This window comes from Stegostoma tigrinum, chromosome 17 (genome assembly GCF_030684315.1).
Source record: "Stegostoma tigrinum isolate sSteTig4 chromosome 17, sSteTig4.hap1, whole genome shotgun sequence".
Taxonomy (NCBI): domain Eukaryota; kingdom Metazoa; phylum Chordata; class Chondrichthyes; order Orectolobiformes; family Stegostomatidae; genus Stegostoma; species Stegostoma tigrinum.
The window spans coordinates 27,351,203-27,374,748 of NC_081370.1; the positions used below are offsets into that span (position 1 = coordinate 27,351,203).

General features: G+C 40.9%; 1 protein-coding gene across 4 annotated transcripts in view; it reads right to left on the minus strand.

Annotated features, from left to right (window-relative positions):
* znf143b (zinc finger protein 143b) overlaps positions 1 to 23,546 on the minus strand; it is a 144,407-nt gene that overhangs the window by 102,381 nt on the left and 18,480 nt on the right. For 3 of the 4 annotated variants that reach the window (XM_048545416.2, XM_059652038.1, XM_059652037.1), the window contains exons 3-9: positions 19,152 to 19,244; positions 18,465 to 18,548; positions 15,991 to 16,071; positions 15,714 to 15,910; positions 15,296 to 15,370; positions 8,909 to 9,031; positions 3,837 to 3,912 (exon numbers count right to left, since the gene is read on the minus strand). In XM_048545416.2, the coding sequence (XP_048401373.1) occupies positions 3,837 to 3,912; positions 8,909 to 9,031; positions 15,296 to 15,370; positions 15,714 to 15,910; positions 15,991 to 16,071; positions 18,465 to 18,548; positions 19,152 to 19,244 (729 nt within the window). The remainder of the gene's footprint in view (positions 1 to 3,836; positions 3,913 to 8,908; positions 9,032 to 15,295; positions 15,371 to 15,713; positions 15,911 to 15,990; positions 16,072 to 18,464; positions 18,549 to 19,151; positions 19,245 to 23,546) is intronic. The other variant, XM_059652039.1, reaches the window with a different exon arrangement.

The window sequence follows — 23,546 nt, forward strand, 5'->3', positions numbered from 1 at the left end:
CACACACACACCCCACCCCACCACACACACACACCCCACCCCACCCCACCACACACAGAGCCCCAAAACTATGTGGTGAATCTACATTTGCAGGCACATTCTGTTTACTTCAAAAAATCACACCATGTGGCATTTTCTAACTTCCTCCTTCAGAAATAATACCAGCATTGGAAATAAAACCAGAGATATTAGGAACTGCAGATGCTGGAGAATCCGAGATAAGAAAGTGTGGAGGTGGATGAAGAAACTAGGCCAAGATGCATATTAGGACCCGGAAAACTGATGTTTCAGTCCTTGACCCTACATCAGAAATAGGGGAGGTGAAGAGTGTTCTGAAATCAATAGGGAGAGAGCGGGAGGCGGATCGAAGATGCATAGAGGAGAAGGTAGGTGGAGAGAAGATGGATAGAGGAGAAGGTAGGTGGAGCTGCAGTTCCTATTATGTCTGATACAGTTTTCACCCCACTGCAAAGCCTCTTCTCAGGTTGCCTAACCTGAAGAAGTTACCCTCCTCTCTCCGAACAAACCTCAGGGGATCTCTCTCCCACTGCACCATCCCTGCCTCTTTAACTTGTCTGTCTCCTCTCCACCTCTGTTCTCCTCTATCCATCTTCGATCCACCTCCCCCACTCTCCCTATTTATTTCAGAACCCTCTTCCCCTTCCCCATTTCTGATGAAGGGTCTCAGCCTGAAACGTCAGCTTTTATGCTCCTGAGATGCTGCTGGGCCTGCTGTGTTCATCCAGCCTCACATTTTATTATCATATTCTAAGCAAGACCTCACACCTAATATGCATTGACTGACCTAAAGTGTCACCTCTTCTCTGCACTGATAAAACCTTTAGTTCTCTCAGGACAGTGACCTGACAGGAATTTCAGGGAATTACATGTACATATGAATCAATTAAAACCTTCCAACTGATGAAAGACTTAACAGCACCTGAGGTTTATTTCGTACACCCTCTCAGCAGTGTGGCCCTTTGATCTTTTACTTATAAATTCTGTGTCTGACACTATGTCTCTCCCACCTGAAGGAGGAGAGAGGGTCTGAAGGCTTGTGCTTTTAAATAAACCTGTTGGAATATAACCTGGTGTTGCGTGTTTTTTGACAAATATCTCAGCAAGGGGCCCAGCAATCACTTCTCCAGCTTCCCATAGAGTTCTACGCTACACCTGATCAAGTCCTGGGGATTTATCCACACTTATGCATTTTAAGACATCCAGTACCTCCTCCTCTGTAATATGGACATGTTTCAAGATATCACTATATATTTCCCCAAGTTCTCTCGCTTAAATATCCTTCTCCACAGTAAACACTGATATAAAGTTTTCATTTAGTATCTGCCCCATCTCCTGAGGTTTGAGACATAGGTGGACTTGCTGATCTTTAAGGGGCCTTATTCTCTCCTTTGTAGCTCTTTTGTCCTTAATATATTCGTAGAATCCCTTTGGATTCTCCGCAACCCTTTTTCCCAAAACTATCTTATATATCCCCTTTTAGCCATCCTGATTTCCCTCCTACATATACTACTTTTATACTCTTCCAGGGATTCATTTGATCTCTGCTGTCAATACCTAACATTTGCTTCCTTCTTATTCTTGACCAAAACCTCAAATTCTCTAGTCATCCAGCATTCTCCACCTACCAGCCTTGTCCTTCACCCTAACAGGAAGGCATTGTCTCTGGACTCTCGTTATCTCATTTTTGAAGGCTTCCCATCTTCTAGCCACTCCTTTACCTGCAAATATCTGCACTCTCCCACATCCCACCCTGCAATCAACTTTTGAAAGTTCTTGCCTAATACCATCAAAATTGACCTTCGTCCAATTTCGAACTTAAACCATAGATCTGGGCTATCCTCTTCCATCATTATTTTAAAACTAGTAGAATTATGGTTTCTGGCCCCGAAGTGTTCCCTCACTAACACCTCAGTCACCTGTCCTGCCTTAATTCCCAAGCGTACATCAAGTTTTGCCCCTTCATTACTAGGACCATCACATATTGCATAAGAAAATTTTCTCATACACACTTAAATTCCTTTCCATCCAAGCCCTTAAAACTATGACTGTCCCAGTCTATGTTTGCAAAGTTAAAATCCCCTACTATAGCCACCCTATTATTCTTACAGATAACTGAGATGTCCTTACAAATTTCTTTGTCAATTTCCTACTGACTAATGGGTGGTCTTTAGTACAATAAGGTGGATCATCCCTTGTTTCTCAGTTCCACTCAAATAAGTTCCCTGGTCATACTTCCAGGAACATCTTCCCTAAGTATAGCTGTAAATGTTATCCCTAATCAAAACTGCCACACCCCTCCTCTCTTGACCCGTCCTCCAATCTTTCTATCCTTCCTTTAGCATCTGTACTCTGGAACATTAAGCTGCCAGTCCTGTCCATCCCGAGCCACATATCTGTAACTGCTGTGGTATTCCAGTCCTGTGTTCCCAACCATACCCTAAGTTTATCTGCCTTATCTGTTAGGCCTCTTGCATTGAAATAAGTGCTGTTTGTCAGTCCTACCTCATTCTTCTCTTTGTTCCCGCCTGCCCTGACTATTTGATCTACTCCTTTTCCCAACTGGACCAGTCTCAGACTGATCACTTGCCTTGTTATCTCCCTGGGTCCCCCCCAACTTACTTCACTAAATCTCCCACGCAGCCCTAGCAAATCTCCCCACCGTTATATTAGTCACCTTCTAATTCAGGTGCAACCCATCCCTCTTATACAGGTCACTTCTATCCCAGAAGAGATTCCAAAAATGTGAATCTTTCTCCCCTGCACCAGCTCCTCAGCTCTACCCACCTATTCATATCCTCAACAGGTCATGGCACCGGGAGTAATCCAGATATTACTACCTTTGAGGACCTACATGTTATCCTGCCTAACTTGCTATGTTCTCTCCTCAGAATCTTGTCCTTTTCTCTTCCTATATCATTAATTCCAACATGTACAATGACCTCTTGCTGCTTCCCCTCCCCTTGGAGAGTATTCTGCATCCACTCCAAAATATCCTTGATCCTGGATCAAGGGAGGCAACAGACCACTATGATGTCTCACTGTCTGCGCCTCTGACTATAGAGTCCCCTATCACAATCAATCGCTTGGAACTTGGCATACCCCTTGTTACATCAGAGCTCATCTCAGTACTAGAAATCTGGCAGTCAGTGCTACATTCCGCTGGGAGACCATCACCCCTACTTTTCCAAAACAGCATACTTGCTTGAGACGAGCACAGCCACAGCAGACTCCTGCATTACTTGTATGAAACAATGAGAAATATAAATATTTAAAATCGGAATTCATAGCAGCAGCAGCAAATTCTAGGACTACAGTCATGAATCAGATGGCAAAATTGCATTTCAGTATTACACTAGCAGAGCTTCTTACTGCTTTTAAGCATTAAAAATAATCTCAATGTTAATATGGTGACTAAGGCCGATTAAACAATGTAGTACTCTTTGAAATTTAAGAACTTTGATAGTTAGCACATAAAAAGGGACAATATTCAAAATATGGCCTAATACTGGTCTGACACAAAGTATAGATTTTACTTGTTTCGACACATTGCTCTATGCCAATGAATCCCAAAACATATTTTCTCTTAAAGTAGCATCTCAGCAATGGTCATTGTCTTTTGAGAACTCCTACATTATAATGTCCAAGTCCTTACCTCACTCACTACACAGGCATGCATGGTGTACTAGTTGGGTATAACATTAAGTGAACAGTGATAATATTGTGATGGGCCAAATGGCCTTCCACTTTGCTAATATTTTCTCATAATAAATATTTTACATTCACATAATAAAGATTGAAGTTGCATTAAACAGCACCTGTAGCAAAAGCTTTTCCACAGCTTGGATGTTCACATCTATATGGGCGATCCCCAGTATGTGCCCGCTCATGTACCTGTGACCACACAATAAAATTGAAATGGGTTAAAATAAGTGTCAAAACAAATTAGCATCAATCTTAATGATACTCCAGCATGAGTATTCATTTATAAAGTTTCGGTTTTGAGTGTACCAATGAAAGATTTTGGGTTTGGTAGGCTCTTGGTGGAATGTTCCTCTAAATTTCTCTCATATTCTCATCGTTGGACAGAATGGTCTGTTTCCACACTGTAGGGACTCTATAAAATATTCTATAAGATGGGCTATCCTTATCAAAAAAAAAGGAATGGCATGAAGGCTCAGCAGTTAACACCGCTGCCTTATAGCATCAGGGACCTGTATTCAAATCTGGCCTTGGGCCTCTTCCTGTGTGGAGTTTGCACATTCTCCCTTTATCTGCGTGACTTTTCTCCAGGCGCTCCGGTTTCCTCCCACAGTCTAAAGACTTACAGGTTAGGTGGACTGGCCTTGCTACATTGCCCTTTGTTGCCCAGGGATGTGTAGATTAGGTGGATTTGCCATGACAAATGCAGAGTTACAAGGATATGTTAAGGGGGCGAGTGTGAGTGGAATTGTCTTCGGAGAGTCAGTGAGAACTTGTTGGTCTGCATGGCCTGTTTCCACACTATAGGGATTCTATTAAAAAATCTGTGTCTACCTGCAAAATTCATTGACTTCTAATATTCATTGAATGTTGACAACTCTTTGATGCATCATGCAAGAAATCAGTCTTCTTCTTTCCTGAGGATATTTCACACCAGTTTCCTCCTTCGTAATTTTACCCTCTTCATCATCGGTCATAAAATAAAGGAACATTTCAGTAGCCAAGTGAGGGTGGGATCTCAAATTCAATTTACAATGTCTATGAGCTGTATCAGCTAATTTCAGTTGAGTCATGTAAATTTTTGTAATTAAAGAGGTTTTAACTGAGTTATAATCTCACCTTATGATAACACTTCTGGCCTTTTTAATTGTCCATTGACTCTTACTAAAATATGTGCACATGAGGACATTATGAATACAGACCATTAAGGTTCAAACAAGAGGAATCTCCCAATTAACTGATAATAAAATGTGAGGCTGGATGAACACAGCAGGCCAAGCAGCATCTCAGGAGCACAAAAGCTGACGTTTCGGGCCTAGACCCTTCATCAGAGAGGGGGATGGGGGGAGGGAACTGGAATAAATAGGGAGAGAGGGGGAGGCGGACCGAAGATGGAGAGTAAAGAAGATAGGTGGAGAGAGTGTAGGTGGGGAGGTAGGGAGGGGATAGGTCAGTCCAGGGAAGCCGGACAGGTCAAGGAGGTGGGATGAGGTTAGTAGGTAGCTGGGGATGCGGCTTGGGGTGGGAGGAAGGGATGGGTGAGAGGAAGAACCGGTTAGGGAGGCAGAGACAGGTTGGACTGGTTTTGGGATGCAGTGGGTGGGGGGGGGAAGAGCTGGGCTGGCCAGCTCTTCCCCTCCACCCACTGCATCCCAAAACCAGTCCAACCTGTCTCTGCCTCCCTAACCGGTTCTTCCTCTCACCCATCCCTTCCTCCCACCCCAAGCCGCATCCCCAGCTACCTACTAACCTCATCCCACCTCCTTGACCTGTCCGGCTTCCCTGGACTGACCTATCCCCTCCCTACCTCCCCACCTACACTCTCTCCACCTATCTTCTTTACTCTCCATCTTCGGTCCGCCTCCCCCTCTCTCCCTATTTATTCCAGTTCCCTCCCCCCATCCCCCTCTCTGATGAAGGGTCTAGGCCCGAAACGTCAGCTTTTGTGCTCCTGAGATGCTGCTTGGCCTGCTGTGTTCATCCAGCCTCACATTCTATTATCTTGGAATCTCCAGCATCTGCAGTTCCCATTATCCCAATTAACTGAGGTTGTCGAGGATAATCAGTGTCATTGGACTGCACTTTAGCAAGGTGTTAGTTAAGAAAAACTGTGGCAATGAAGGTTCTGTACCAGACTAAAGGTGCAGGGTGAAATTACAGCACTCTTCCCAGATTAGCTCTTTATACACATCTGCTTCGAGTTTCCCCATCAAACTACAGCTGCTACCAGAAGCTAATCACATCGGAAGCTGGAAGTGTAAAGCCATTTCTGACTAATCCATGAGGCTGCAAACTTGGTTGCTATTCCTTTGGTGCTCTGCAGAGATGAAATAGCCATCCTGACAAATTTAACGAGGGCATAAAATGGTGACTGCAAGCTATGAGTACTTCAATGTCCAAAATTAGCATAAGATTCTGCATGCAGTATAAATTTAATCTGATGCTTTGTTGTACAAAATTTGATCTCTTTGCTGCACAAAGAAGACAAATAATTCAGCATAGAAAATGTAACTACTCTTTGGTACAAGGTACTCATTCCTGTCACTTGAAACTGAAATGATCATTCAGCTACACAAACAGTACCCTGCACCAATGTTTAAAGTGAAGCAGGGAATTTTACTTTCTGGCTAATGTCCCTTTCCCAACTACCACCAAAAAGAGGTTGTCTAGTCAATCACTTAGTTGCTGTCTGTGGGATCTAACTGTGTGCAAATTGGTTGCTCAGGAAGAGTGCAGATTGAAAACACAGAGAGTCGATAAAAGGTTGACAAGTGGGAGGATTCGCTTTTCTTAATGAAAATATTTACCTTCCAGTATTTGGTTCTTACTTCAGCGCAGTAGAGGAAACTGGTTGGTGTGTAACTGTTAAGCTGTTCTACTTAAAATAGAAAGCCTGTTAAGTCCAGGTATGGCAGGGTAGATTGGCAGAGTGGAATGGACAGTCTATGGCACATATCCAAAACAAATAAACCTGCAAGATGTGCCACCAGCTGTGTTCAGCTTAAATTCTAGGTTGCACAACATAGGTGGCAGCTGGTATCACCGTGGAGCATACATGAGATACAGATCAGCTTGAATAGCAATTTTAGGGAGGTGGTCACACCACAGGTTCGGAACATTGCAGATGGATAAGGAATGGATGATTGCCAGTCACTCTAAGAGACTCAGGAAGGTAGTGTAGGAGTCGCACGGAAAACAATCTAGCTTGCTAATCAGTTTTCTGTTTTGGACACGTGAGGGTGACTGTGCTTCTGAGAAATTCAGTCACATCCAAGTCAATGACGTCACTGGTAGCTCAGGTACACAAATGGTGTTTTTGATTTTAGCATCTTGTCTCATAGTTCATGCCTCAGCCACTAGATTCAAAGTGTTTTTTGTCCTTTTAGCCACAATCCCGCATTTAAATTTTAATGATTTTTTAAAATTCATTCAACTGGGACATGGACATCACTGGCTAAGCCAGGCTAGCACTTATTGACCATCCTTAGTTGTTCTCAAGAAGATGGTGGCCCTTCTTGAACAGCTACAGTCCACATGCTGTAGGTTAGCCCACAATGCCCTTAAAGACTGAATTCCAGGATTTTTGATCCATATCAATGAAGGAACAGCAAAATATTTCCAATGCAGGATGATAAGTCACTAGGTGAGGAACTTGCAGGCGGCGGTATTTCCATGTATCTTCTGCCCTTGTCCCTCTAGATGGAAGTGGCCTTGGGTTTGGAAGATGCTGTCTAAGGACCTCTGCTGAATTTCTGCAATGCATCTTGTAGCTACTGAGCGTCAGCAGTAGAGCGAACGGATGCTTCTGGATGTGGTGCCAATCAAGCAAGTTGCTTTGTCCTCAAGCTCCTTGAGTGCTGTTGGAGCTGCAACCATTCATGCAATTGTGGAGTATTCTATCACACTCCTGTCTTGTGTCTTGTACATTTAGACAAGCTTTGGGGAGTCAGAAGGCAAGTTACTCACTACAGTATTCCTAGTCTCTGACCTGCTTTAAAAACACTGTGTTGACATTGTGTAATCATTGACAACATCCTTACTTTTGACCTTATGATGGAGGGAAGGTCATTGATGTAGCAACCTGACTATTTCAGAAGGGGGAGAGAGAGAGAGAGAGGGAGGGAGAAAGGTGAACTACAAACAAGCTAATTTGATGTTAGTCATACGAAGATGATAGACTCTATTGTAAAAGACTAGGCAACTGGACATTTAGAAAATAATGGTGAAATTGGGTTGAGTCAACATGAATTCATGGAAGTGAAATTATGTTTGACAAACCTGTAGGAATTTTCTGCGGATGTCACTTGTTGCTTTGATAAAGGAGAAGCAATGGATTTTCAGAAGTTTTTTGATCAGGTCCAACATAGGAGGTTAATAAATAACACTAGAATGCATGGGAATGAAGACATTATACCAGTACAGATTTAGAATTAGTTAACAGACAAAGGAATAAAACACTTCTCATAGATGGAATGCAATGGAAATCTCTAGAATGTTGAGACCGTTTTAAGAAGAGAAATTAAGGAAATAGTGCATGTATTCTCTTGTGTTTTTAATAGTGAGAACTGATCTCTACAAAATTTTTTTATCAGGCATGACAGATTGGATGTATCCCCTGGCTAGTGAGTCTAGATGCAGGGCACAATCTCAGAAGAAAGGGTAAGCCATTTAACATTGTTATGAGAAGGAATTTTTTCGCTCAGAAGATACTGAATACTTGGGACTATCGACCCACAGGGCTTTGGAAGCTTAACCATTGATAATGAAATGATAAAAATTGATGGACTTCTGGAAACTAATGCCATTAAACAATATGGTGATGGTGCAGGAAAGTGGCATTGTGGTAGATGATCAGCCATGGTTAAAATGAATGACAGAGCAAATTCAACTGGCTAAATTCCTACTTAATGTTTGTGCGCATCTCAGCTACATGCTTCAGAATCTTCCAAAAGTGTAAAACGTCATTAGATAATTACTGTTCTGATGGAAGGTCACCAACTCAAAATGTTTAATCTATATTTCTCCACAGATGGCCGTGATCTGCTATGTATTTCCAGCACTTTTTATTTTTACTGTGTTTCAGGTTTCCAGAATCTGCAGCATTTTGTTTTCAATTTAAATAACACAAGTGTTATTTGATCTTTTGTAAAGCAGTGATTAAAGTTAGTCAATGATTTTTGAACAATACCTTGAGATGATGAGCAGTAGTGTAAAGTCTTCCACAGCCCTCATATTCACATCGAAAAGCCTTTTCTCCCAGCTGCTGAGCCTTGGCACTCACTCGTGCAGTTACTTGGCCCTGAAGAACAATCTTGGGAAATAGAACAAATATGGATTAAGTAACTAACTTTCTGCTGAATATTACACTACCCTAATTTATTAATTCCTTACATACAATATTCCCAATAATTATCACAGTTCCGTTAAAGCCACAATACACAAGGCAGGCATTAATTTTCCAGACGTGTCAGTATTTAAAAAGGGACAATCCAACAAATGCTTTTCTTTAAAAGATGATCTGACAGACACTTCTTTGTACAAAAACCATCAGTTTATGCTTTCTATAGACTGTAAGGTTGCATCCAAACAGCTGTATTTTGTTGTCTTTAACACAGTCACTAGATCTCATATGATTCATTGCTTAGATATGTGACAGCACAAACTTTTACAGAACTGTTCAACACTAATTATACAGTTTACACAGTGCTCATTATAACAGAATTCATAACATTTTCAGCCATACAGTAGATCCTCAACTCTTGCAGTTTAATCTAGAGACTCCACATCAAAATGCAAGGAATCCATTATCTCAGTTTGCCTGTTCCAAGATTTCTGAGTATTCTTCTGATGAGTGGTATAAAACTCTATTCTTCCCACGGCACCCACTCTTTCCCTTTTCACACCCTTAACATCTTTGAAGACATTCTCTATCCTGTATAGCCCCTCTGTCATCCAATGGCAGCCTCACATCCCCTCCAGCCCCAAGCATACTACCTGGCCCCTGTCCATACACCTCAGTTTCACTCTGCTGCCTTACACCTTGGCCTCACTAACTTCAGTCCCAGGACCCTAGCCCTTAGCCTCACTCCTCAAACTAGCAACCTTGCTACCTCTTTCCTCCCTCATCTTGACACGATGATGCCATGCACTTCATTGTTTCTCTCTTGTCTTGCTGCCAATATTGAGCCTATAAGTAGCAAGCACAAAACAGAATCAGTCTATGATTAAAGGCACAGCTCTTCTTCCTTTTCCTCCATTTACTTGCAGGGGTCTTCACTCTGATGCCTTGGAGTGAATTTTGGGGGTGAGTACGAGGCTTAATTTCTAAACCCTTTTGCTGGCTGATATTGTAAATGGCTCCCTCTCCTTTCTCACTTCAAAAAACCCACCCTCAAACCACAAGTTGCTGCCGCCTTGTATACTGAGTTTTGCCCCAAATTCTCTCTTCTGCGTTTAGACATCCAAAAACTGGTCACCGGGCTGACACAGCAACTTCCAAAAAAAGGACAAAAGCAAGGAGCACTGTCAAAAGATTGGACACTCATGGCCATCAGCTCTACATAAGCTCCACATACAGGACTACATAAATTTTAAAGGCTAGAATAGAACCAAGATCCACATATGGCAGCTCACCAAATATGCATCTGGTGAAGCTGAGCAGAAGACAAGGATAACTCATGTGCTAACTCACTGGACAGCGAGGGTGCATGAGCTTTGTTACAAGGGATTCAAATGAGGAGTTTGATACAGTGGCCTACAGGAGAAAACTGATGAATATGCACACTAACATGCTTCATGCATTGCAAGTTGTGTCACATAGTTTTCACCACCATCAAGAAATATGCAGGGGTTTGGCTCCAATGTAACACAGCATCACACAAAGTTAGAAGCCAATTCTTTTCACCACAGAAATGGTGCTTAAATTCATTACAGCACTTTCAGACCCAGGTACAACACAATATTTGGTGGCTGGAGTCTCAGCTTCCAATGCTGTACAGGCAGAAACCATTCATCATCTCAGTGCTGCGGTGGACACTCAAATAGAAGTTAGACAATCCATACTTGGTGACACATAGGATCAACTGCTGTCATCACAGTCCTCAAAGATGCTTTCTGACTCTCACAACAGTTCAGTAATTTGTCGTCCACAGTTCCTAAATACTTGCATCTAAAGACAATTCTTTACGGCATGCTATTTATTTTGCCATTCACCCTAAGTTGATGCCCTCATTCTCAATCATTCCACTAATGGGAGCAGTTTCCATACATTCCTCTGGTCCTACACTCACTTTAAAGTTGTTTCATTTTGCCTCTCCTTCCTCTTCCTGCCAAATTAATCATTTTATACTTCTCTGCAGTAAATTTCATTTGTCACTTGTCCATTCAGTGCATCAACCTATGTCCCTTTGAAATACAGGACTATTCTGCTCTCAGTTCACAATACAGCAAGTTTTATATTAATGGCATCTATGGGAGTGGGAATATGCTGAATGATCAAATATTACTGTTGATCAAAAGGGTCACATAATCAATGTAAAAACACATACTAAGTAACAGAAATGTAATGCAGGGTGTATGCGCCTAAATTTTATACATTATTTACAGCATACATCACTTAAATAAAACTTACCAGCAGAGAGCCTTCTCACTCGCACCCTCAACTGACTACTTGGACATCATGGAGATCACAATAAAATAATAAACTTCCGGCGTTTCAGATATATGATTTTTGCTGGTTTATCAAGAGTACTGGTCCATAAAGTGCCATCTAGAACAAAGTTTGCTGTACTTCCAACTTTTGTGTAATCTGTAATTTTTGAAATTGTGCCCTGTACACTCAAGTTGATATCAGTGTGTGGAAACTTCATCTGAGTGAGGCAAAGGCAGAATGAGTATATCTGGGAATTTGGTTCAAAGTGGAAATTCAGGGCAGTGGGAGAAAGAAGTACAGCTTACCTAAAAAAGTATTGTCTGCAGAGCAAAGCATGAACAGAAGAGCAAAGAAGACACAGAAGCAGAGGCTTCCCTTGTGGTGGGATGGCTAGTAAGTGTGTGTTTGGGTTTCCAGTCATTTTTGCTCTCATTTCTTTAAAATAGCTCAGGTATAAGGAGATTGGTGTTTTAAAAGAAACATTACAATAAAGTATAAAGAGCAGCTAATCTAGAAAAAGTAACTAATAAATAAATAAAATTTGATTTTGATGACAGGACTGGTGATGTATTCCTACTGGAGCACATGCAAGCTGCTGGACGCCAGAATGATCAGAGGATCTGTAGTGTTTGCAGCTCAAGGAACTTCAGATCAGAGCTGAAACTGCAGACATTGCTTCACATCAAGGAGGAAGAAATTAACTAGACGCTTTGCTCCATAGGTAACGTCGGTGCTCATTCAAATTTGATCTGTAACCAGGGACAGAAGGGTGTGATTGCAGGTGAGACAGGTATGAGGACTTGGAGGCAGCGTTCAAGGAATCTTGTTCTCTGAAGCTGTCCAACAGTTACGTGGGATTTTGCAAGCTGTGTGAAAGAGCGAAGATTGAAAGGAAGATGAACAAACCGACCAAGATATGGGCAGCCATTCAAATAAGGGGAGGAAATAGGAAAGAAATAGTGATAGGAGATCATTTAATTTGGATGACATATACTATTCTCTGCAGCTGTAGACAGAAGTCCCAAAGGTTGTAGTGCCTGTCAGGTGTCAGGGTTAAAGACATCTCCTCAGGGCTGGAGACGAGTTGAGTGGGAAGGAAGGTACCCAGTTGCCATTACCCACTTTGGTACCATTAAAGTTGATAAGACTAAAAAAGATGTTCTGCTGAAAGAATGGGAACCATTTGGTGCTAAATTCTAGCTGGGCCAATAAAAAAAAAACTGGCACAGGGCAATTCAAATCAAGGAGTTAAATGTGGACCTCAAAAGTGATGTGAAACATGTTTCAATTCATAGGCCACTAGCACAGTACTGGGATAGAAGACAGCTGTTCCATGGGATGGGCCTCCAGTGCTGGGATCAATATCCTGGTGAATAAACAAATGTGGGAATGGGGTTTGGAGGTGGGATCAGGGAAATGTAGGCTTATAAAGCACGAAGATATGGCAGTATCACAGGGCAGCTGTTCAGATAACGTCACCCAGCATGGGAAAAGGAGGGCAGGCTTTACAAATATAGAATTTAAAAATCAAAGTGGAGCAATCACATTGCTGGGAGTGTTCTACAGGTCCCGTAACAGTTTGAGAGAGACAGAAGAGAAGATATGTAGGCAGATTTCAGAGAACTGAATAAGTAATAGGGTAGTGATAGGGGATTTCAATTTCCCCAACATTAACTGAGGTAGACATACAGTGAAATGTTTAAAAGGAGTTGAATTCTTAAAATACATCCAAGAGAGCTTTTTAAGCCTGTATATAGAAGGCAGTTTTACGAGAACGAGCGGTTTTAGGTAATGCAACTGGGCAAGCGGCTGAAGTATCAGCTTGGGAGCATTTTGTAGACAGCGATCATAACACTGTTGGATTTGTTATTGTTTTGGAAAAAAAACAAGAATCGGCCTGAAATGAGAATACTAAACTGGGGGGAAGGCCCCTTTTAATTAGATCAGATATAATTTGGACAGAGGGGAGCAAATACTTTTAGGTAAATCTGTGTCATAGTAGTGGGGCATTCAAGAAGGAAACAGGGAGAGTATAAGGCGAAAATGTTCTCATAAAGACTTATAGTCTAAGCAATAATTCCAGCACACCTTGGATATCAAGGGATATACAGGATAGGATAAAGAGAAAAAGGCAAGTTATGGCAGCAACCAAGGGCTCAAGCTAACAAACTCTGGAGGAGTAGCAAGTTTTCAAGAGGAAACTTAAAAATGAAAATAGAAGAGCAGAAAAATTGGCAGAAAAAATAATGACAGGTTAAGTAAAGGAAAATCCCATTTTCTTTTACAAGTCTATTCAGGATTAAAGGGTAACTATGGAAAGAGCTGGGCCCATTAAGTGCCCCAATGATAATGTGTGCATGGAGCCAGAGGACATGGGTAGCATTTTAATTGAATACTTTGAATTGGTGTTCAATATTAAGGCAGATGTGGTTGTAAAAAGTAGTTCTATAGAGACAGTGAATGTAATTACTTGGTAGGAATGAAGACGTTGAGTCAGTTCAGGTAGATAAATAAAAAAGGAAAAGAAATCCCTGGTGCACAGATCCCCAAATAGTAGTTATGCAGTGCTGTAATTCTGCAATGGGCACTGTATAAACTAAGAAAGGTGTGGCAATAATCACAGGTGATTGTAATATACATATAGAGTAAATTAATCAAATTGGCAAGGGTCGCCTCAACGGACAGTTCAGTGAATATATTGGAGATTGTTTTTTGGATCAATATGTTAGGGAACCAACCTGGGAGCAGGCTATCCTGGATTTGGTATTTAGTAATTAGGCAAGATTAATTATTTCATTGGAGAGGACCTTCTAGGCAAGAGTGATCATAGCACACTGGAATTTGAAATTCAATTTAAACTGCTCAGCACTGGGCTTAATTTCCAGACTCCTTGGGGGGCCAACATTGTAAATGGGTACAAAAACAAGTTGCTGGAAGAGCTCAGCAGGTCAGGCAGCTTCTGTGAAGAAAAAAAATCAGATTTAATGTTTTGGGTCCGGTGACCCCAAGGGTCACCAGAGACTAAAGGTAAATGGGTCCCTCTCCCTTCCCTCTTCTAAAACCCACCCTTAATCCCTATCTCTTGCCACCTGATTTCTAACTTCTTTTCAACTCTAACATTCTTACAACACTGAAACAACACAAATGGAATCCTACGTGACCATGATTTGATTGCAATATCTCCACTTCATTTTATATTTTTATGTCAATAATCGCATAACAAACGTTTGCTGAAACTTTTATTGCTCTGATCAAGCTTCTAAGCTGAGCTCGCACACAAGTTAATTTACGTCATATTAAGTCACTCCCAAAAGACAGGAAGCAGATGAGTATATTTTTAAAACTTAATTCAAAGATGCGCTCGTGCCTGAAAAGCTATACTTATGTAATTAAGATAGTACAGTGCCTACCAATCAGAACTCAAAATTCAGAGATGTGGCAGGCAAATCATCCCCAAAAGAACAACTTTCATTTATGCGGGTGACAGATCAGAGAAAAGTTGTTCCTATAAACAGGATGGAAAGAAATAGTGAGGAGCTGCTCTTCCAATCACAGTTTGGTTCTTTCTTGTGCTTTACCAGTAACAAATGAGGGAGTGAAGCAACCTGTGACTGGAGAAGCGGCGTGCAATGAACTTAGTAAGTTCTTGCTGTTGGGAGTTGCTGAGAAAGCCGTTGCTCAGGGTTTTGCTCCAAGAGCTGGTGTTCAGATAGAGGAGAGGTGCTAATATCTGGAAATGGGAATGCGGGTTCAAGAGGTGCTGGGTCCAAAAGCAGACTTTTGTGAGGACAACTTGACTAAACAGGTACTAAAAGAGTTATGAGAGGGTCAGTATCAATGAAATCAGAGTAAAATAAATACAACTTCACACAACTAATCAGTGTTACTGCTCCAGTTCTTATTATGCACTAATGAACGCTTTACCTGCATTTTTTTCTCATGATCACTCTCATTCACTAATCCTGTACTACTGACATTCTCACTTCCATCACCGGTTACCTATACAAAAAAAACTGAACACAATTAGATAAAATGCTAAGAAATATTTTTAAACAGTGACATAAATTGATGCCTAAGGTTTTTACTTTTGACAACGACATCCATTCAACATTGTACCATCTTCTCCTTCAGCACCTAACAATAACAAACATTCCCTTTTTACTCGGGAGTTTTGGGAGAGCATCTCAAGAACAACACTGACAGATTATTTTGAGATTCCAAATGTATTTTGAACATTATACAAAACATTAAAAATTAAATTGTATGAAATAATTTTAACGAAAGGTCAAAAGTTCAAAGTGTCAAGTGCTATTTCACTGCTGACATTTAAACAGACACTTACTTTTGTAGCATACTGCTCAAGTGCACTGATGGTCTCAGGATCTACTGTCGTTTCTCCTGTGTGTAGTCCTGCCAGGGTGCTATCAGCTTGAACAGTTAGGATGGTATCAGATTGTGGAACTTGTATTGTATGGTGGATATAGGCAGTAGTTCCATCTTCCAACTGGACTGCTTGCACTGCATTTGGATCATAGCCATCTAAATCATAAAAGAAAGGAAATTATGAATAATATCATTTTTCTCTGATGACAGCTTTACTGTAACCTCTAATGAATTACCTTTTGGAGCATGATGGATAAATGCAGTTGATCCATCCTCTAGTTGGACTGCCTGTCCATCCTCAAAACGCAAACAATCTCCTGCAAGAGAATAGTCAGCACAAGGAGTTTTTGAATAAATTTTGAGTTATTGTAATCGAAAAGGAGTAGTCGCACAATGGCTCAGCACTCACGTGTTGCTAAGACATTCACAAAAATAAAGTCACCATTATATATTAATGCAGTTGGGCGGTGAGGATGAAAAACATTAGTTTGCAATATTGTCCGATAATGCAAAAGCAAAATATTGTGGATGTTGGAAACTTGAAATTTGAACAGAAAATGCTCTAAAAATGTTGTGGTAGTGGAGAGAAACAGATCTGTTGAGAAGACAAGCGCTCACATTTCATTGGAAATTCTGTTTATCTCCACAGATGCTCCCTGACCTACTCAGTTTTTCTAGGTGTTTTTTGTTGTTATTGCAGTTGTCCAATAACAGCAGGTATAAAGATTCATTCTTTGTTTATCATACAGTACCAGATTGGTATCCCACTGTGAGGTCTTCATTCTCAACAGCTTTACCACCACCTTTTTCTGAAAATGTAAAGAATGACCACAAAAGATTATACATAGCCTGAAGACACTTAAAATACTTTTATTTTTGACATGCATATAATGGCCCCAGGTATGTGCCCCATTTCAGACCATTGGCGGGGGAGATGGTGGCACAGCAATGAAGGCACTGGACTAGTATTCCAGAGGCCAGGCTACTGCTCCTGAGAACAGGTTCAATCTCATTACTGGGATGGCAGGTGGAATTTATATTTAATTCATAAAATCTAGAATTGAAAGCTCAACTTAATAATAGTTTCATAGTCACTGCCATTGGTTGTCTTAAAAATCCATCTGGCTTGCTTAGCCCAGTAGATAAAGTATTCTGCCTTCCTGACCCTGTGTGTCCAATATGAGACTCAAGACAAACAGCAAGGAAGTTGGCTCTTAACTGTCTTCTGAAATTAGTTGATGGCCCAGTCAAGTTGTACCCTTCCGTTTCAGAAATGCTGCAGTTTTCAAGAAGGTGGTTCACCACCAATTTATTGAGAGCATTTAAGGATGGGCAACAGATGCTGGCCCTACCAGAGATGCCACATCCCAAGAAAGATTAATTAAAAAATTTGGAAATTCTACACTTTGTTTTTCATCTGCCCCTTGGACTGCAACAATTTAAATTTAGTGCTTTGTATGATTAGATGGAATACACCTTTGTTTTCTGAATGGGAGGATGTAACAGGGAGGGAAGATGTAGCCTCACTACAACTGTATGTCATTTTAAGTTATTTGTAGACTGCAGAGGACCCATCAGGTTTGCAGGAGAACAGTGCACTCAAGTGGGAGGGGAAAACTGCTGAGGAGGGAGGGAGTGCTCAAGGTAATGCATGATAAACTAGAATAATGGGCAAGCTTATGAAATTTAAGAAAACACAGTCCTCATATTGATTTAAACTACTTTATAGATATTTTTGCAACAAGTTCCCTCTAAGTAACACATCATCATGGTTTGAAATTATATCACCATTGCTTCACTGTCACTGCATCAAAATCTTGAATACCCTTCCTCACTGTGGACTGTGGGTGAACTTAAACTCAGGAATTGCAGCAGTTGTAGAAAGCAAAATAAATTCTGGCCCAGCCAGCAATGTCCACATTCCATGAAAGGACAAATTTTAAGAAGTGACTGTTACAAAAAGGTAAATATAGTGATTAGATTACAGACAGCAAAGTCCACAAATAGAAAATAAATGACTAGAGAATTGGCTTTGGTAGTGCAGACGAAAAGAGAAAAGTCAGTCACGATGGAAAGGCCAGTTCAATTACTCACTGTACTTCGAAAGTCTTTTACAGCTTTCTAAGGTGGTGGATGGGGTCAATGTCTGACTCAAAAGCCAGTATCACTGATCATTCCACACTCTTCGTACAAGTGTCAGCCTTGATCGTGTGGTCAAGTGCTGGTAAGATTGGAACCTATAACTTTCTAATTTAGAATAGAGCTACAAATTAAGTTGACACTTGCAATACTATTCCAGGTGCAAACTATTTGGAAACAGAATTTCAATTTTTCTTTCTTTCCTCACATTAGGTCCCCTCTTGATTCCCACAGAACTGCCTGACACAAACAAAAACGGCTGATCAGTGACAATCACTAAAATCATCTTCTGTTTACCAAGCCATCAGTGCTGTTCCTTCTGACACCGTATGGTATAATTGTGACATGTTATGATATGTCATGTTGAATTTAAGAAAATTTAAATCCATAGTTACATGTGAAATATTGAGACAGTTTCACTTTTAGTTTTGACTATCCGAATGAAATTTCTCTATTTGTATTCGCATTGCAACAGCTGTCAACTTAATTTGATACATAGAAAGATAAGTTTAACTTATCCAACTCTTATCATACACCTTGACTCTAACTTACACCATTGATCACCACTCACCAGATTTTGGTACTGCAACTTGTTGGACATACGCTGTAGAACCATCCTCTAATTGAATTACTTGACCATCAACTAACTTCCCATCTGAAACACATTAAGTATATCTTAAGACACAGAAAGCACTTACAAGCACTTAACAGATAAATAACTTTTGGTGTCACTGCTGCACAATCCAGATCAGGATTGTTCCAGAACCAACCCCGTTCAGAGTCACCAGAGTTCAGTCAGAGGAAGCAACGGGGTACTAAAATTTCTTACAGTATCCTTAGGCTAAGATGACTAGAAGAAATGGTTTACTATTCATGATCAGTGACTCCTGGATGTTAAGGTGGTGAAGGGAGCTGAAAGGGTGTTTTAATGTCCACTGTTGTTAAACAATTTACTTACATGCAATGTACAAGTTCACTCAATGTGGGGTATTAGAGAGTGGTTGTGTCTGTGGAATCATATTCACATGTCAACAGAAGAAATCCGAGAAGTAGATAAACATCATACGTAGTGGTAACTGGGGACTGGGCAAGGTTTATATGTCTGGTACACATTTATTTTATTATATATTTTGTGTTTAACATCAAGTTAAAAGAAAGTCATAGCTGTAAACTAGATTATTTTAGATCAAATTACACAAAACTAACATTAAATAGAAGAATTGCTATATAATTATAAATTCACCAAGAAAGTGTACACCTTTAGGATTGTGTTGAATATATGCTGTAGTCCCATCTGCAAGAGTAACAGCCTGTAAACTCACACCATCCATATTTTCCAGTCGATCACCATCTAAACAAAAAGACTCATTACTGTTCGGAATAGGTAAATCATAAAATTATTTTATACACAAATTGAACAATCTCTTTCTAACATACGTTTTTGGGTAGTTGATGAAAAGCATTTGGAGAAACTGAGCAGTAATGTTTACAAAAGCTGCATTATCACAACATTTGCGATTCTATACCCTCCCAAATGTAATTGTTTTTGCCCTATTAGGTCAATCATCACAACACAGATTCCATCTAATTTTGCCAATGCCATTTAACTTGGAGTCAAAGCAAAACAGAGTGGAGAAGACACTGTTGACAATTATCATTCCACGTACATAACGGAGCTTAACCCAAGTCTGGCTGAAATCAAGCATTTGCCACAGGACACTCTGCAGACATGAATTCATGCACAGCAAAATGGCTTGAAATACTAACTAATCCACTAATTCCTTAAAATTTGAAAAATAAACTCTCTTTAATTTGCTTCAGTAGGATGTTTGGTTTATATTTCTTTAATTAACCTGTTCAGAGATGTTATTGCATACCTATATAGCAGGTGGGATCTGAATCCGCGTCTCCTGGGTCAGATGTAGGGACGCTACCACTGCACGACAAGAACTCCCCCCTCCCAGGTGGATGTTTTTGTCGTTCTATGTAAGGGCACCTGTATTAGTCATTTGCTATATTAAAATAATACTGTCATTGATAAACCTTGTATCATTCATAGAAATACTGACCACAACAGTGGCAGAATGTCAGCATTTGACCTTGCAATCATAATTATATACACTTTCTATGGGAGATTAGTAAACATTTGACAATTTTGACCTGCAAAGAATTTATGCCCAAAACCTTTTACTAATCTAGCCATGTGCTATTAATTGACCCCTTTGTTTTCTTCTCTTTTCCTCAGTAACTGAGTCAAACAGAGTTGTGAACGAAGTATTTTCCCTTTCTTCCTTTCACCTGTTCTCAGACTGCACATGCAGCCCTGCAAACATCTTACAAACATCTGAAACCCTAATCCAGAAGTGGGTGACCTGTCCCAAAGATTAGACAACCAATAGCCTAACATAGTCATGTTCACGTAGGCATACCTTACAGACAATGTCCCACACATTCATCATCATATCCTAAGTACATCCAGTCCCAGCAGCAGGACAGAACTACCCAGAGGTGGGGGTACAGTGATATACAGTTAGGACTGAGTTGTCCCGACAGTCCACAATATTGACTCCACACCCCATAGGCAAGGAAATCTCACACTCATTATCACCTCCTGTCTCAACGTTGAATACTTTTAGGAGGAAGCACTGAGAATGACATGGTCACAGAATGTACAGTGGGTGGGACAGTTCAACATCACTGTAATGGTTTGACTGTACCACTACCGAGCAAGGTGGACAAGTCCTAAAGAATATAGTCAACAGGCTGGGCATGCAGCAAGTGGTGCGAGAACTAAAGAAGTTTAAAAAAAAACTTAGTTGCCCTTGTCCTCACTTATCAACTTTTACCAGATGCAGGATTGTACAGCAGTCAGTCAGTCATTGTGGAAACAACAACCTGTATGCATATTGAGAATATCCTCTATCATGTTGTGTGACACTGCCAACTTGGAATAAACTTCAAAAAAGATCTAGTAATTCAACACTGGGCAACCAGGAGATTCTGTAGACCGTCAACAGCAGAATATTCAACTACAAATGCATTCTAATGATTTAGCATATCCTCCAATCTACCACTACCATCAAACTGGGAATGCACAATGGGCATGCCTAGTGCAGCTCCAGTCATATCTAAATCTGTGGAAACCACAATACAAGACTACTAGCATACTAAACAGCAAAATCAAAATGAAATAGCCAGGACTATGCAATCCCTCAACAATGAATCAGATCTAAGCTTCACAGCCCTGCTACAACCATCTAGGAATGATGGTAGACACTTAACAACTAACAGGAGGAAATAACTCCGCAAAATATCACCCGGGGAGTCAAGCACATTGATGTAAAAGATAAGACAGAAGCACTTGAATCCATTTTCAGCCAGAATTGCCTAATGGATGAGTCATTAGATGTCAGTCTTCAGCCAATTCAATTCACCCCACATGATATCGAGAAACTGCTAAAGGCTGCAGTATTATACAGGCAACGGACCCTGACAACATTCTGGCAACAGTACTATAAGTTGTGTTTCCTGGGAAAAAATTGCACCCCCCAGCCAATCCATTGTAATATAGCTATGACATTGGCATCTACCTAACAATGTGAAAACAGGCCTCGGTATATTAAGTCCACAAAAAGCAGGAAAAATTCAACCAAGCCAATTATTGCCCTTTAAGACTAATTTCAATCATTGGCAAAGTGATGGAAGGGGCAGTCAAGAGTGCTGTCAAGTGGCATTTGCAAAAGCAAAAAAAAGCCCTTGCATACTGCACTCATCCATGGCCACCTAGCTCTTGACCTCATTACACTGTGGTCCAAAGATGAACAAATGAGTAGTGGTGAGGTGAGAGTGACTAGCTTTGACATCAAAGCAGCATTTGCTCAAGTATGGCATCAAGGACCTGAGCAAAACTGGTCAATGTGCATTGGGGGAAACCTCTCCACTGACTGTTATCATAACTATCACAAAAAACGATGGCTGTGGTTGTTAGAGGTCAATCATCTCAGACCAAAACCATTGTTTCTGAACTTCCTCACAGTCATGTTCAAGATCTTCAGCTGCTTCATCAGTAACCTTCCTCATCATAAACTAAGAAATGTTGGATATTTTCTAACACTTGCACAACGTTCAGCACTGTACACAATTCCTCACATACTGAAGCAGTCAATGTTCATGTATAGTGTGACCTGTACAATATCCAGGTTTGGACTGATAATTAGCCAGTAACATTTACATCACTGCCTGGCAATGATTATTTAAAACAGGAAAATCTAAGCAGCTCCTCTTTCAGTAGCAATACCATTGCTGAATCACCCACATTATCAACACAAGAGGTTAGCAGTGACCAGAAACTGAACTGTAAATGTATGAAAATACTACAGCTATAAACAGCAAGTCAGAAGTTAGAAATTCTGCAGCAAGTAATTCAACTCCTACCTGCCCAGTACCTGTCCACCATCTATAAGCCACAAGTCAAGAGTGTCTGCTGATTGTAGCTCCAACATCACACAACTATCCAGGAAGAGACAGCCTTTTTATTTAGCATCCACAAACTTCAACATTCACTCCTTTCACCATTGACGCCCAGTAGCAGCAACGTGTACCATCTATGAGATGTACTACAGTAGCTCACCAAGGCTTCTTCAACAGTAATTTCCAAATCTGCTTCCAAATCCAACCTCTATTAACCAGAAGGACAAAGACAGCAGACAGATGGGACCATAACCACCTACAAGTTATCCTCCACACCACAGAGCATCCTGATTTGGAATTGTATCACTGACTCAGTGAGTAAAGAAACAAAATCCCAAAACTCCCTGACAGCACTGAAGGTGACTCTGCATCCAAGGACTGCAACAAATCAGCGACACAGCTCACCACCAATTTCTCAAGCACAAATGGGGATGGCCAATAAAAAATGGTATATTGAGCAATGGCACATCCCATGAAAGAATGAGAAAAAATTAGCCAGGCAGCTGATTCAATATTACACTTGAAAAAAATTCTATAAACCACAGCAAACCACTAGACTGGACTTTTTGAAGCTACTGCTATAGGAACGTTAGCAATTAACCCCTTATCATGGGAGAAGCTCCACAGCAATCACCTGGTGGCAGGAAAACCTCCCTTGATTAGATCAGAAGGTGAAGGGACTGACAGGTGTTTGGCCATCAGTGGCAGAAGGCCAAATGGCGCCTATACTGCAATTTAGTAATGTATGTGGGATTAAATGGAGGTTGTACAGTCTCCTGTGCCTTCAGAATGCCTTCCGGCAAAACCTATTGGATTTTGAAGGGAACAGGCAGGCACGGAGAGGATAGGGACCCTACATGAGCAAGAATTGTATTTCCAATTAATGCAGCTGGCATCAGATAGGTGGGAGGGCACTGATAGCCACAATTCTGCTTTTGCCTCCAATCCCACATTTGCATGAATTCTACCTCACCCTCATTCACTCGTGACATGGGATCCCTCTGTCATTCTGGACCTCAGGCAGGTACAGTGCTGCCAACAGCCACTGCTCCTGCTGGTTAAAAAGGCAAGTTGAGCTGACTGACCACAAGCTTTTGGCAGATGGGGTCGTCAATCTCGAAAACAGCCTATTGTGGTTTAGGATTAAGTGTATGAATGGCACCTGATTCCTTCAGTCCTCCCA